At 38.1% G+C, this 16,291-nt stretch overlaps 1 protein-coding gene across 11 annotated transcripts in view; it reads left to right on the top strand.

Annotated features, from left to right (window-relative positions):
* STXBP5L (syntaxin binding protein 5L) overlaps positions 1-16,291 on the top strand; it is a 200,176-nt gene that overhangs the window by 168,801 nt on the left and 15,084 nt on the right. For all 11 annotated transcript variants that reach the window (XM_052794245.1, XM_052794244.1, XM_052794246.1 and 8 more), the window contains one exon: positions 8,393-8,563. In XM_052794245.1, coding sequence (XP_052650205.1) covers positions 8,393-8,563 — 171 coding nt within the window. The remainder of the gene's footprint in view (positions 1-8,392; positions 8,564-16,291) is intronic.

Below are 16,291 nucleotides of genomic sequence, written 5' to 3' on the forward strand. Positions count from 1 at the left end.
TTTATTTTAAGCATGAGCAGTGGGGTTACAGCAATATTCTTGCCTTACCCTTTCATAGTATTTTACAGCAGACATTAGGCACTGGCAGAAGTTTGAAGCTTTTAATCTGTTTTTGTTTACTGCTGCATTGGGCAAACTGGTAGATTTTAACTGGAGCGTTCTGTACTAGTTTTTCTGGATCTGTAACTCTGTTTACAGTGCTAAAGAACATTTCAGAAATTTTGAAATTATGTGAGTTGCTTTCCTCCTTGGTGTGACATTTTTAGAAAAGGTAATTCAGACATCCAGTTGTAACAATGCTTTTCTTTAATTACTTGGCAATATACATTGAAAATGATACATATTTTTACATGCAAAGGATTTTATGGTCTGTCCAGTGTGTGTCTCCTTCCAGAAGGGTAGAATAATTTCTGATCATTTTTCAGTCTGAAAATACAAGCTGAATTGAGGCATCATCTGAACTCTGCTTGTAGTTAAAATCATAGCATAAATAAGATTGGAAGGGACCTTTAGAGGTTGTTTAGGCCATCACCCTGCTCAAAGCAGGTCTAGCTAGACCAGGTAGGTCAGGGCAGTGTCCAGTTGAGTCTCGAATGCCTCCAAGGACAGGGGTCCACAACCTCTCTGGGTGACCTCTTCCAGTACTTGATCATCCACACAGGAAAAAAGGTTTTTCCTAATATTTAACCAGAATTCCCTCTGTTCTAAGATGTGTCCTTTGCCTTTCATCTGATCGCTGTGCACCTCTGAGAAGAGTCTGGCTCTATCTTCTCCATAGACTGGGATCAGGTAGTTGTAGACAGCAATAAGGTCTCCCCTCAGTCTTCTCTTCTTAGGGCTGAACCCCCCCCAGTTCTCGGGCTCTCCTCTTACATTGTGTGTGCCGACTCCCTTACCAGCTTGGTGGACCGCTGCTGAACTCATGCCTGTATGCCAATATCTTACTTGTAATGGGGAGCCCAAAACTGGGCACAGGACTTGTGATGCAGTCTAACAAGTGCCAAGTAGAGGGGAAGGATTACATCCCTCACGCTGCTGGCTGTGCTCTCGCTGATTCAATAGAGGATGCAGTTTGCCTTTTTTGCTGCAAGTTTGATCCCTATTAAGATGAAAAACACTCTGGGTTGGACTGAAGTCTTTCACTTTTACAGAAATGGTTTTAAACATTTGGCCTCTCTTCAATTTCACATTTTCAGGTCTGGATTTTGATATTCTGTAGCTAGGACCCTATTAGATAAAAGTCTCTTTCATCTGCTGAAGGTCAGGTGTATGACAGCATCAGTTTCTTCCTTAATTAAATAAGAGGTGGTTTATGGTCAAACAATTTTAAAAGAGAACCTATATTAACAGATACATTAGCACTCTGCCAGTCCAAATAACCGGAATGAAAAAAGCAACAAGAGCCAACCAGCAGGTTAACTCTGTCAACTATTACAGCAGAACAGGCATGTGCTGTGTGGTTATATTTCAAATGCAGAAAGGGGCTGTGTTCTGACTGTCAATGCTTCCAGATTTTAAAAAAACAAAACACCTGATCTATATGGGCAATTTAACAACCAAGTAGTTTAAAGGAAAGGTAAGTGCTGAAAATTACCAAAATGATACCCTAACTAAAAATTTGTGGCTGATACAGTTAAATGTAGTCACGAAGGAAAGGCAGTAAAATTTGTTAGCTGAAACAACAGTAAAGATCATCATACATTTAAGAGTTGATAACAACAAAATGATAGGCAACTGTTAGGCTCACAATGTAATAGATATTCACTGTTACTAAGTTCTTTGTTTTTACTTAAAGAAGAGTTCCTTACTGAGGACTCTCAAAGGTAAGTCATTTTTCACTCCTTTCAAGCAATGCAAACACATATGTAGTATTCTTCTATTCTGTGGTCTCTGTACATTTCTTGGGTTGTAATACTCTCCAGCAGTCAAAATCGGGGGCTACACATAGATTTACCAGACCTGCCTGGATCCAGGGGTTTTCCTGTCTAGTAAGTAACTTGGATTGGGATTGAGCTCTTGCACAGAATGTCATCTGTAGGCAGAGACTCGGGCATGAGACAGATGGTCCTATCACCTTGTTTGGACTTAAAGCAACATCCAAAGTCTTAGTAACTGACCTGTCTGTACAAGCAGAAGAATATTTAGAAAGTAATAATTTCCATGTATAATTATTTTGACAACAAAGTGATAACAAAAGAAGGATAAATAAGAACTCTAAATTGGAAGTTATCAACTATAAAATCTGGTTTTGCAACATTAAAATAAAATAGTAACAATTGTTCATTCTTATTTATTATGATGGCATGAAATATGTTAAAAATCTACAATGCATAATGTTAAGAAGTTTAGAAAAACTTGGATTTTTTTAGAATTCTTTGATTGCTGCATAAAAATTATGTGTAAACTTAATTATATTTGGAATGCCTTATTTGCCCATGTCTGTACCTCTTTCTCTTGAGTGTTGGCAAGCAAATTACTTCTATGTTAGCATCTATGGAGCGGTGCTAGCTCAATTATTTCAGACATTCTTATCTCCAGGTAAAAACAACAATTTTGTTGAAAAATCAGGGGAAGAATTTCTGGAAGAATCTGGTTAGAATAGTCTACAAACACTTTTGTTGTAATTATCTTACATTTTGTTCATTCATTTCAGATGGAAAGGTGGAATTTTGTTTAGAAAGTCTCCAGCTCATGTGTCATGCTTTATTTTTGTCACGTTCAAGTTGAAAAAATGTCTCCAGTCCAACCTCTTTGAAGAATTTTTCATTTTCAAAAACGGAGAATTAAATCCAGATTTTTCCATCTTGAAAATGCAGATGGGGTGCTCAGGACTAGTTGGTGATATCCAAGGTGGTCTTGTGATTCATGCACTCTACTTGCATGTTTCAGTGTTGTCCTCTGTGCAGCTCAGGATATGTTTCATGCTTGTTTCAGAAGTAAATCAAGTTTTCTGTCTGTTTTCCTGTTTATTGCACAAAGCATAGCAACAATTTATGTTACATTATTCTGGTGAGGCACACTGAGTGCTGTGTACTTTTTGAGACAGTCAGTCCAGTAGTGTGGTGTTATATCCGAGTAGTCCAAAATTTTCCCACTGTTCTCTGGGAACAAAGCTAGATTTACTTTTAGATTTGCACTGCCAGGGTTGGTTTTTCAGATATGATCATATAGAGGTGATGTTATGACATACAGTAATATATTCTTAGTGTTCTTCATTTGGATAGTGTTTATTTTGTATTTTGGTTTCATTGTTTATAATTGCAGGCAAAAATACTAGTTTCAAAAGGGGCTCTGTCAGTGACAACACACTTAACGTTTTCAACCACTTCACAGTATTTTATTTGTCTGAAAAGTAAATCTGTTCACCCTGCTTTCAAAAAAATGATGAAATCTGGGATCAAGCACATGATAGGAGTTCATTACCATAATAAGAATACCATTATATAACACAGGCAGTATATTACAATGACAGCATGTTGTGTTCTTAGTGTGGACCTAAATATACTGACAGTATGTCAGCAGGGCAATTCATCCTTCCTCTTCAAACTGCTGAAGACATGATGGTAAATACACGCTTTACTGGCAGCGCATCTGTACTAACCTCTTCTGCTAGGGCTCACACCTCCTCTCCTGCCTGGCTGACAGAACTGTGCCAAGAGAAAATTGTGATCCTGACTTTGTAAGGGATTTTCTTTTAAGAATAATTTGTTAAAAATTTCAGGTGTCAGTCTATGTTCTCGCTAATGAATGATCACACTACTTTTACACAAGTTTTGGTTATTTTACATGCAAACCTGAGACACTTCTTCTGGTCCTTTGTACAGTTAGGAGATCTCTTTTCCCTTGATTTAAATGTGTATCTCTCTGCTTTGTAAAGAAAAAAGGTTAGTCACACCCATAATTATTACACAGAATCTAATTTATTGGTAATACACAAAAACCCCCAGTGGAAACAGAGGGGCTTTTCCTCCCTTTAACAGCAGAAATTGTATTCCTCAACATTTGCTGAGGAGATTCTCTGGGCCTCATTTTTCAGGTTCTTTCTGCTCCATGTTAAGGCATCTCTCTCGGGTCCTCTTGCCTGCTCTTGTATTGATTACTTACAACTTAGGATGATATTATAATGCTTCTACTTAGTCATATGTAAATTCCTTTGTTCTCATCCTCTCAGATCATTAGAAAGAAGTGGTTTTCAGCTAGTTTTTTCTGTGTTAATTTATCCCTTTGTAAGAACTGGAAAAAATGGTTGGTCTTATTTTTTTTTGATTTGTTATGTCTAGCGTAACACAACTTGGTAGGCAGCAACTGCAAATGCATGTTTCTCCTTTCTTACTGACATTTTTAATACATTTGGTTTTAACAAGAGTTCAACTTCTCACTGGTAAATCATTGGTTCCTTTTGCTTTTTGCAGAGGTCACCAAGTTTCAAACTGTCGTATGACAAGGCAGGTTGTGTAACATATACATGGCACTGTGTGTAAACTAAAATGAGCATGTGTATGTATAATACACTCCCTGTCTGTGTAATACTCCTCAAAAAAATTAGATTAATTTGAGGCTCTCCAGCAGGCTTGCTGCTGTCCTGTTGCACGTTGCATCTCTCAGTAGTTTCAGGTTCACAGTAACTGATGTTACTTCTTCAGTTCCTCTCAATCTCATCATCTCACTGGTATTTTGTGTGACACACTGGCCTTCCATCCAGCACTGTTCTGTTTCTTTTTTTACGCAGACTGCACTGAATAGTGCTACTGTTTGGTAACGGGGATAACTAAAGCATTTTTAATTTATATGGGTAACACCATGAGCCCAGACAAAGGCAAACAACCAGGACCTGCACTGTAGAAGCAGCAGGTGGAGAACATAAGAGAATTTTATGCCATGAACTTCTCTTTTATATATTTTAATACATCTTAGATAGATACAACGTTAAATCAGTGGAGTTAAATCAGTATAAAATGGACTAATGTATTGTAGCATGGAGTAATCTCCTGTGATTACTTCCAATGGCCTGCGTGAGCCTTACATTTTTAAATGAATGAACAAAATAGCTACACACTGAGCCCTGGCTATTTAGTTCACTACCCACAAACAGGAGAAAAGGCTGCTGCCCTGGCAGGCTGGGATGTCTGTTACACAGTCTGGAGACTGCTTCAGGGTTAAGCTCTGCTGAGCCAGGATGCCCAACCGTAACGCATTAGTATCTCTGGTACTTGCTGCTGGAACCTAGGAGCACTAGAGAGTATAATGCAAATTCCCTTGACCTCATGGGCAGCAGCACCCGTGGGAAGGGCTAGGAGGTGATGGCAAATGCAGTGGTGGAAAAGGGTAGAAAAGAGAAGGGGGCTTTTTGTGCAGTGCTTTCTCCCCAGGCAACTATTCTCTGACTTCTCCAGAAGAAGAGAGAGTTAGGAGCTGTTGCACTATTGCATCAACAGCATGGAGCAATCTGCACTGCTTCTTAAGTACCAATGTTAATGTCTCCAATATTAACTAGTGCTCAGTATCAACTAATATTTCTGATATGAGAAAAGCCCCAGAGACCATGTGACAAAAGCGGTAAGCCAGCAAGGAAAAAAGTTTAAATGTTGTTTTCCTTGCAAATTGAACAAAGCTGGGAAAAAGCCAGGTTTTTACAAGCCTGCTCTGTCTCTTCTTTGGGGTGATTGGAAGATATCTGTCATGGCAAAGGAGGATCAGGTAACTTGGGTCTCAGAAGGCTAGTAAATCGTTGCAGTCATTTTGGCAAAGGGTGATAGCCTGAGCATTCTCACAGTCTCCTGTAGAAACTACACTATACAAAACTAGTCTTGTTTTTTTTTCTTACCACTTTTCTTGCATGCTGCTTTTTTTTTTCTTCCCAGACAATGCAGTAAGGAACCCTTCCTCGAATAGTACATAACCTTTCTTAAGAAATGTTTTGTATCACTGACCTTATACCATAAACAATGTGAGAAATTTTTAAATACACGCATTGGATTTTCTCATAGATTTGGGTGGTCTTTATCTGCTTGATTCTTGTCAGCTTCTCAGCAAAAAATGTCGCAGTCATACTCCCCATAATTATATTACTCTTTGTACAATGCCTTCTTGTTTTTATTAAGGTTTGAAGAGCTGCATTGCTCCTTGTTATAGACACTTAAAAATTAATTCTATCTAATCAGAAGTACGGAACAGTGTTAAAATATAGAAAAGCGTGTAGCTGATCATTAAAATCTCTCCTACTCGTTGTAGCACTCACTAACATTTCATCAACTTCAGTACTTGAAGGGATATCCCTGCAGCTTCTAGGGTGAGGCCTGATTTTTTTTTTTTTTTTTTTTTCTACACAGAAACTGGCTTTGCTTATTTGGAAAGGCATTGTCAAAACAACTCAGGGGGTTTAGGTGCCCAGATCCTACTGATTGTTTTTGTTTAATTTGGGCCTTGGAAGGCAACTGAGACAAGCAAACGTACTAAGAGAAACATAGCAGCATTTCTCTTAAAATTTGGCATAGTGAATAGGGCTTTAGATGAATTGTGCCCATTCTGTACAATGTTCAGGGAAAGGGACTCACAAATGTTGTTGATGTTTCTATAGAACATGATTCTTTCTTACTCTGTTATGTTCCTCACCACTTCCTAGGATCCCCCTGGAGATAATTAGATATCATGCTGAAACTCCTTCAGACAAACTGAATTTTGAAGAAAGGAAGCAGCTGGATGAGGATGTGTCTGTTGCTGAGGTTGAACAGTCAGCCTGTGCCCTTGAACAAAGCCCCTGATCTCAAAGGACTTTCTACTGAAATATATGAATAGTTCCAGCAGATTTTGGAAAATTCCCTAACTATAAGTTGAATGAATCATCCACATCAGTTTTATATCTGCTGTTAGTTTGGTTAACAGCCATATATTAAGAAACATGATAAGAATCATGAAAGTTGCGTCTCCTACAGAGCCGTCTCATTATGCAGTACAGATAGTAAATTGCTTTCTAAACTGTAATTCTGAACAATTCTTTCCAATTTTGTTCATTAAGACTGAACTGCTTCACATGGAAAGGACATGACTTAGACATTGGAAGACTACATATAATAGCACACTATATGCTGTATTCAGTATAGAATCTGTTTTATCATCTGAATATAGAAATAGCTTTTCATGTGCAGTGGAGCTATCATGGCATGGTAACCAAGAAATAAATTTATCTTGGTATATTAACATTCATCTTTTCCTTGGATATAATACAAATCAAAGAGGGTTAACAAAATGTGATACTTATATACCGAATCTTAAAGACTAATCTAATTCTCAGATATAAATAACCTGACATTTAAAATGAAGGCACAAACTCCAAGCTTGTCCTTACCTATAGTACTGAGCTTCCATAGTTTTGAATAGAAATACTCAGTGTGCTTGCATAAGTCTGAATTTTTGTTATGCTTATTACCTGCTGTTTACTTAAATTAGTAAGTATGAATTACCTGCTGACCAAAAATAATTCAGTTATATCTGGGTGTGTATCCTTTCACATGTTGAAGGGAAAACTGTGTTCGCTAATTCTTCTCATGTGGCCTTTCTCAACGTGAGAGGAAGAAATATATCTCCTGAATGTTTTGTAGTCCAGTCCAACCCAACCCACTCTGAACCCTGATCTAAGTCTTGATCAGTGGATTGTTGTGGTTTAAAGACCTGTTGCCAGGGGTGAAGAACAGACGAATGTAGGCAGAGTTTAAAGCAGCCGTGTTCCGTTTCTCACCCCATTAGATAACCGCATGTGCTGTGCTGATTGACCATGGCCTCTAGCAGGGGTCCAAGGACTTTGCCTCATATCTTTAGATCTGTAGCAGACGAATCAATTGGTCAGCAGTCAGTTTCCTTAGCAGTAAAATAAATCTATGTGGTATATAAAGAATTAAATACTTAGCAGTATTATAATTATCCCAAATAGTGGCAGTTAGATGCCTCTTTCATGGAGCTTTGAGTCAGGTAGGGAGGATGTCTGGCTCTAAATTCTATCCTGCAGTAAATTGCGCTTGCAGTTCTTTATGAGAGCAAAAAGGAAAGATCGTGTTCAAATTTATTTGGTATCTGTTAGGAGACACAACATCAGGGATGACAGTGTTACCAGCAGTATCTTGATAATTGCCTGTGAACATAGGTCAACAAAATGCTGTGGGATCTGCAGCTGTAAGAACACGTAGCAGTTCTATGTCCCTTGGTTTTTTCAAAGTATACCTTAAAGATATGGTGAGCTATTCTTATATATACACATGTGGGTTGGTAAAACAAATAAGTAGTTATTCTCAGAAGATTTGATTTAACCCATTCTTAAATATCAGAACGTCCATCTCTCCTCCATTCTGAATTTTGGGAGCTGGCACTTTACCTAGCACTTGTTGCATTCACTTTGCAGATCATGTGAATGGTCACTGTACAAGTCCAACATCCCAGAGCTGCAGTTCAGGAAAACGACTTTCCAGCGCAGACGTCTCAAAAGCAAACCGCCGAGGGCCTGGGAGGCCCCCCTTCAGAAAAGCGCAGTCTGCAGCCTGCATGGAGATTTCTCTCCCAGTCACCACAGAAGGTGGGTGGCACTGAATATTTTGCTAAGTATTTGTGAATTTCTCACTGGGTGTGAAAGCAAATAAGTTTAGCATGATCCTTGTCCTAGTCATTGCCCTGAGCTGCTGTCTTCATCTGACTGTTTAGAATTAGAACAACCCCTGTGTGTTAGTGTTGTTACTAACAAGCCTGCTCCTGAGCTCTGTGCTGCCTAGGGATGCGGTATGCTGAACCTCGCCGAACTCTCACAGCCGTCCCCTCGCCTGTATGGATGGGGTGCTTTGTTCTGGAAAAGCAATTGTTCATAGCCGCTTATGTACGGTTATTGTGACAGCTAGTAGTACTAACATTTTAAACTCTCGTTGTCTCTACTTATCAAGTCAGAAAATGAGTAAGATATTTTTACAACGTGAGTTCAGGCTTTGCACATATATATTTATTTATTTATTGGTACTGAAGACTTTCTAAAATTCTACAATCCCTGGCCACCATTTACAGTAAAATTATAGCCCATAATCTAATCAATTTTTTTTTTATTTATAATAAGTTTCTTGCTTTAATGCTTGAAAAAACAGTCTTCAAATTGTAATCTACCGGAGTGCAGAGTCTCGATGAAGCTGAGATACAAAGTGGACCAGTCATGGCAATGCATTGTGCTTAAAACTTAGAATAAGCCCATTTTAGTTTCAGCAGTGCCAGCTGTTTCACTGCAGATCGTTTAAGCAGAAGCATTCAGCTGACCTGTTTTTCTTCAATCTTGATAGTGTTCCCACCCTGCTGTTGGTGGCCTTGACCCTTGTCTCCCATGCTTTCGGCTCTCCCACATCCTTGCAATTGAGCAATGCATTGTCTGCGCAGAAAAGCTTCAGTCTATCAAAAACTGAAAAAGCATAGCATCAAAATAAATGGTGTAGGACTGTAGTGTTGGTTGTATTCAATTTTAGTAATAGGTAAAAACTTTATAATATTTAAACAACAGAAATGACAGAGTGTAATATTTTTATAATAAAATAATTAATTTTAACAATTAAGTCCTTTCAAAATCCAAGTTTTAATTCTAACCAAGTTGCAGACTAATTTCCTAAGTGCCTAAGAGATAATAATCCCCTATAGCTGTTGTCTGGGCTGTAGCGTGGCCTGACCCCCCGTGATGCTATAAGTGATAGGCAATGGACACCACTGTGACCTAGCCCTCTGTCTTGTAAGGAGCATTTGTATCCTAACCTGCCCACCTGCAAAAGTGTCTGTACCACAGAAGTTCTTTACAGCTGGAACCAGTACTCCCTAATTTTGCAGATTGTTAACGGAGGCAGAGCAAGGAGAATTATATCATTCAGAGTGTCTAATTTTGTATTTTTAAATGCAAATTATTGCAAATACCTTTGTTGCTAGTGGCAAATTGCTAGAATCTTTTGATTCTTTTTTTTCTTCATGATAACATAAAATAGCAAATTCTTTTGCAGCCTGTATTCTGACTACTGTGGGGATCACACAACAGAAAAATAGTGTCTATGTGTGTGAGACCCTATAAGAAAACATCCTAATTTGGCACAGAGGGTTCCAAGATGATGTTCTTGACTGGAATGGAGCTGATATCCCAAAGTCTGTTGCGGTGTCCTCTAGCAGCTCCTTCTATTTGATTTAAGAACAGCATTTACCTACATTCATTCGTGGGACACAGAGTAAAGCATGGTCAGAGGCTTTTTGCAAAATGGCTGTGCTCACTGAAGGTGTTACCATCTTCCAGCTATGTCATTAGGCCTCTGGTAGAAATCAGCTCCCATCGCCAGAGGCTATCACACCAGAACAGATACTGGTGGTAGAGAGATCCTTTGGGTTGTTCATTTCTGCTGAAGTACAGAAACATTTAGCCTAAACAGCTTTCTATATTGGGTTACATTATCCAATTCCCTTTGCACTAAAGCAAATGAGAAGTGCCCACGTGATCTATATTTCTGACTTCACTAGATGAGTATTAACCTTCTGCAGAAGAGCAGGGTCAAAAACTTGGGGAGTAGTGACATTTCAACTGACACTGCTGTTTCTTCAGTGACCGTCCAACCCTCTCTCCTTTAGGAGAATGTTACAATATCATGGACTCTTCAAAGGTTAAGTCATAGGCCAAAGAGCAGAAATGTTAAATTGCATTGTAGGCTTTGTATAACATATGACAAAGTGTAATCCTCAGCAATCGGTTATAAAGAAGTAATCCTGTTTAAATACTAAACCTACTATAAATTTTGGTTTTAACTTGGATTAATTTAATGGCTCCTGTGTGAACGTTGTACTAAAGCAGATTTACAGAGCTCTGAGGTGTCTATAAATTCCTGTGCATAAGGGCAGTTTTCATCTACATAATCACCACTTTTAACTCTGTATTAATTATTGATGATGATCACAACATAACCCTTTCATCTACCTCTATGCACCATACAAATATGGTAAGTACCATTGTCAGATAGTAGTTTGTGGTGGAAAATACAGCACTGCCGCAGTAGTTTCTATTGCTCTGTGGTTTTCTCCATCCTACGTAGTACCAAACTCTTCTGGAATTCTTGTATGCAGATACTGCTGCAGTATCAGCGCTACTTGTACATAAATGGGCCACGGTACTACCCAATTCTTTTATGCTGCTGCTTTTCTTTTTCCCTCCCATCCTCCCAGAGTAAGTAGGGTCACTGGCAGGCAGAACCTACAACCCCCTAAGGTCCCACTGACCCTTGTGTACAAAACGTTTAGTAATATCATTATACTTTTGATGGCATGATGATGCTTTCTGGATACCTGTATCATGAAAAATTCACTTTCTATTGTTCATCACTAGTTATAATACCTATCAAGTTTAATATTAAAGTATATCTCTTTCTAGAGATAGTCCTCTAACTTTCTTTCAGGGACGTGCAGTAAGTTAAAGTAAGTGACATAAAAAATCCCTATTTAAAAGTATCAGTGGTGTCATCTAAATGGTATTACAACTCTCAGTAAGGTCAGTGAAATGTCTGTTGCACAAAAGAGCCAGACAGTCTTTAGAGTAATTTATATTAACATGTAACATGATGGAGCATGGTTTGGGTTTGTCCTTGAGTGTGTGGGTTTGTGTACAAGTCACCTTTCAGCAGGTTTATAGACTAAAATAATTTTCTGATCATTTATATTCTCTCTTTAAAACAAAGCCACCTGTCCAACTTGTCTAAACTTTTTTTAGGTGCCTGTGGTATTAGTCTTTCGACTTCTAGCTCTTCTAACTGATCTGTCTGGAATGACTGACATTCCACCATACTTCATGCATCTTGCATTTCTAGACATACAGTTTTGGCAAGTGGTTTGATTTACTTCTAAAGGTTTTTGTACTAAGTAATATGGTGGAAGATGGTATGATCCTTGAAAGATTCTTAGGCTGGGGGTAAGAAAGAGGGTGAGGGAGAAGGAAGATGAGAAGTTAAAGGTTTGAGAGAGAATATACTGAGAATAAGCATTCTCTCTAAACTGTGGAACTGGCTTTGATCAAAACCTTCTGGTTGGGCTGTTCCAAAATAAAACGAAAAAATCCTCTCTGTGCTAAGAATTTTATTGGCTACTTAGGAGTATATGCTGCAATAAACAATAGATTATTCACAAGAATTTTTTTTTTTTTAATATTCTCATGTGGTGAATCAAGAGACATATTTTATGTCCTCACTAGAGAAATAGCATTTCAGGTTAGTATTTGGTAGGATTTTATTATTCTACCTGAGTAGAATTTTGATTAGAGATTGTTATCTCAGTAGTCTTAAGCACTTTTTATACATTTAAAAAAAAGCCTTTGTGTGGGGGTAGGTGGTTCTTACCTTTTCTTAACGCTGTCTCTGAGGCACTGATGACACTTGATTTTTTTTCCTGCTCTTTACAATCTCTTCTAATTGATTTGATTAAAAAACCAATACATTTTGGTGACTAATCATAAGATATCTACTAGAATACTAAATCAGTCTTCTCGCATTGGATTTCAAAATCTACTTACTTAAAACTGATCTTTTGGTACAATAGGAACTGTATTTCTAGCATTTTCATCAAGTGTATTTTCAAGCAACTTTCCCACAATAAATTCTTCTGACTTCATTCCTGTTAGTTCATTGTCAAGATTTTGCTGACTCTTACCTCTTTACATGTGCAGAAGGATTTCTGATAGAGAAAAGCACTTTTGAAGAATGTCTTTGCAATGATGAATCATAGGAAGAACAGGGAAGGGCGAGGGGGGGGCTTGTTTTCTCCTGGTCAAAATATTGCAAACTGTTCAGTTTCATAAAGTGCTAATATTTTTTCCACACTGCCAGAAGAATAATTCGAAAGCCAAGTAACAGTAGCAGAGGAGTGGTGTCTATGCCTGCATGGTTACTGTTACTGCTTAAACCTGTCTTTCCTAGTATCCCAATCTAACATGGAAAAACTTGGAAAGCTCTAAATCTTTTTAAGCTCAGGTAGATTTTATTCCAAGCTAAAGATTAATGTCATTTCAGTTCCAAAGCTGGGGGGGGGGGGGGGGTCCCCAAAAAACTTGATCTAGTATCTAGATCAAATAGCTTGTTATGGTTATATTTTTGTCATTAATTAGCCAGACATTTAATACAGCACTTCTCAAATACCACTTATGCTATTTAAAATGTTACATGTTGTCCTGTAGTATCTTCTGGTTTCATAAATGCAGTATTTTCACAGCTATACTAATAAGTTCTGTAGTTGCTCAATATTCTATATCTAATTTTAGCAAGGAATTAGAACTTTACAAGTTCTTAATAGCATATTATTGATTCTAAACAATCTTGTTTTCACATACTTTTGATTAAGCTGTTTCTTCCTTGCAACAATGTAAGAATTTATTTGCATTGTAAACAAAACCACAAATATAGGAAATTCCATTGTTCAACTTCTAAATTCTAAACTTCTTCTAGCCCTTTTTGACCAGAAGTTTTTGAGATTTTAGGAGTTAGTGATTGTATTTCTTTGATAAGACTTTCTTGCACAGGGTATAAACTACATTTTTTATCATCAATTTAACATTGTGCATTTAAATATCAAGAGAATAAAAAATACACATGAATGCAAATTATTCTTAGTCAAGAAAATCTTTACAGAGATTCTGTCCCATGATAACATTTTGTAGAAAGGGAATGTGTTTTGTCTCCAATCTTAGTGGATTTCTTTGCAGGCTGTAGCTATTTGCACTGATCCTGCCTTGGTCTGTTCAGCTCTGGGCTCCAACTAGCACCCTATTTTGTCTGCAGGTGTCCTCACAGAAACAGTGAAATAGGGATATTAACCTTTTTAGCTTCTCTGGGGAAAACGTGTACCCCTACCTGGCTTGCCTTCTGTCCTGCTGCACAGATCCAAAACAGTCCATCTCACTCTAAAAACTAATACTGCATAGTTGTTAAACCCCTTAAAACTCCCCTTCCATCTAGAAGAGCAGAGATCCCAACCTGATCAAGAATTTCACTGTAGATGAATAGGCCCAAAACATCTGCTCTTTTTCTGCGTAGGAAAACAAAATCTGTATTTTGGTCAAATTTTTAATTGTAATTTTAGATTAAAGAAAACACTGAATTAAAGAAAACAGTGATGTTAAAGAATAAAAATAAAATTGTTGTGGGAGGGAACTCAGTGTGGTTATACTTGTGTAGCTGGTGGGTATATGGATGTGTGCACAGATACATATGCTGGCACGCCATCCTCTTTGCTTTAATGAGTTATAACTAACTCCGAGAAGTTTTTTCTTGGTTATTGCTTTTTCAGACATTCTGCTTTCTTAAGCCAGTTTGCATTCTCCAAAAGGTTCTCTCTGCCATGACTTGCTAGTTGCCATCAAGAGCTTCTGCTGGCAGACTCTGCCTTTTTTTCCTCCTTGCCTGCATTCTTACAGAAATCGGGGCATTCTGTATACATATGTCCATATGTGGTTATATCATACGTCTTAGGAAGAAAGTAAAAACAGAGTGGAGTTTTTCCTTTCAAATGTTGTGTTTGGAAGTCTGTTTTCTTCCACCAGCAGTGATAGAAAACTGTCTGTCTTTTTTTTATTATTTTTATTTCCCATTATGTAGTTTTTAACTAGTCCAGCTTAATCACCCTTGACTAGAAAGGCCATTTAGGTCTTAGTGCTACAAACTTGCCTCTGAACAAGGAATCCTAACAAGCATTTACTGTGCATTGTAATTTTCTAGGAATGCTAAGAGCAGAGTCTTTAAATTTGCTTTAGCTTTTCTTCAAAATAATTCAGTTTCAGCATTTACCTCAGCTTTTGGATTAACTCTTTTGATTATAAGTAGTTAAAATTTGATACAGAGCACTTGAATTGAAATGTCACTGTAAGTTGGCAAAATGAACCACTCAAGAATATTTAGTCATTATCTTTAATAACCTTATCAAAAATTCTGTGGCAAGTACAATACAATTTCCATTTTAATAGATCCAGTAGACTTTTATACTTGAAGTTTTTCTCTTGCATCTGTATATAGAATGACTAAAACTGTTTTGGGGATAAGTTGTTTTGTTTCTTGCATGATTTTGTCCAACTAGTTTTGGAAATGGGTAGTATTTGGTATATACTATATACTTTAAACTTCTTTTATTATTCAAAAGTATTTGTGAGGATCACCATAAGAAGCCTTGTAGGCAGCCTGGCAGAGGCTTCCAGATTTTTTTCCTGATGGATTTTGGTTTAGGTTTTGGTGCTGAGTTTTTTTGAGGTTTTTGGTTTGTTTTTAGATTCAGCAAATTTTACAATAATTTTCGGTGTATGTATGTCAGCCTGTTACTTTGGTCTATTGTTTCTATAACAAGGTTTCCAAAGTCTTAGGATTGATCTGTACCTTAATCAGCCTGTAAATATGTGTGTGAAGCCATAGAGAAGGGCTGACATTTGCTCTTCTAAGTCCAGTATGCTGTAGTCAGGGTCTTGGAAATATGATACTGAGTGATTGTCTTATAAAAAGCCTGCAGCCTGAGGAACCAGGCTCAGCTGATGTCGTGCTGTGTATTGCAGTATTTCCTATGTAACTTTGTACAATTTGTATCAGTTTTTCTCTTGTCGTTATGGCTACACTGCTATGCTGTCTGCAGCAGTGCTCTATGCCTAGCACATTGGATTTTTGGGGGCTGGATGAGTGAATGTGACCATTAGGTTTCCTTCTCATGTAGCAAGGTGGGGGGAGAAGAGGGTGGTTTCTGTTTTTATCATCGGCTCCTTTTTTCCTGGGTCTGTTGGGTCTGAAGTCCACATGTGGATGTGAACTAAGTGACGATGGCCTAGACGGTGATCACCGCGGTTTTCAAAGGTAGGGGTTCCTAGGCCTCCAAGGAAAGAGAGGAACAACCTGGTTGCTTGATCTACAAAAATATTGAAGAGCGAGCACAAAATGACTCAAATGGACGGCAGGGTACTGCAGCGAGGAAGGGAATAATCTGCTGTCCATGTCTGCTGAGAAAAGGACAGGATGTAATGGACATAAATTACTAAGGCAGAGGCACGACTTCAGGGAGACAGTAGGGGATTCATTTCGATCACAAGGGTAGTTAACCACAGAAATGGATTCTCTGAGGAGGTTACTGCGTCTCTGGCAGGTTTTCAGAACAGCTTACACTCTCCACCGCATTCCCTTTGCCATGCCTCTCCATATTGCAGAGCGGATGATTTCTGGTAAAATTCCTTGCCCAAGCAGCCAGCCAAACAGATGCTTAACCTGATCCACTGGGCAAGTTACAGCAGTCATGGGAC

Source organism: Harpia harpyja, chromosome 8 (assembly GCF_026419915.1).
Source record: "Harpia harpyja isolate bHarHar1 chromosome 8, bHarHar1 primary haplotype, whole genome shotgun sequence".
Classification (NCBI taxonomy): Eukaryota; Metazoa; Chordata; class Aves; order Accipitriformes; family Accipitridae; genus Harpia; species Harpia harpyja.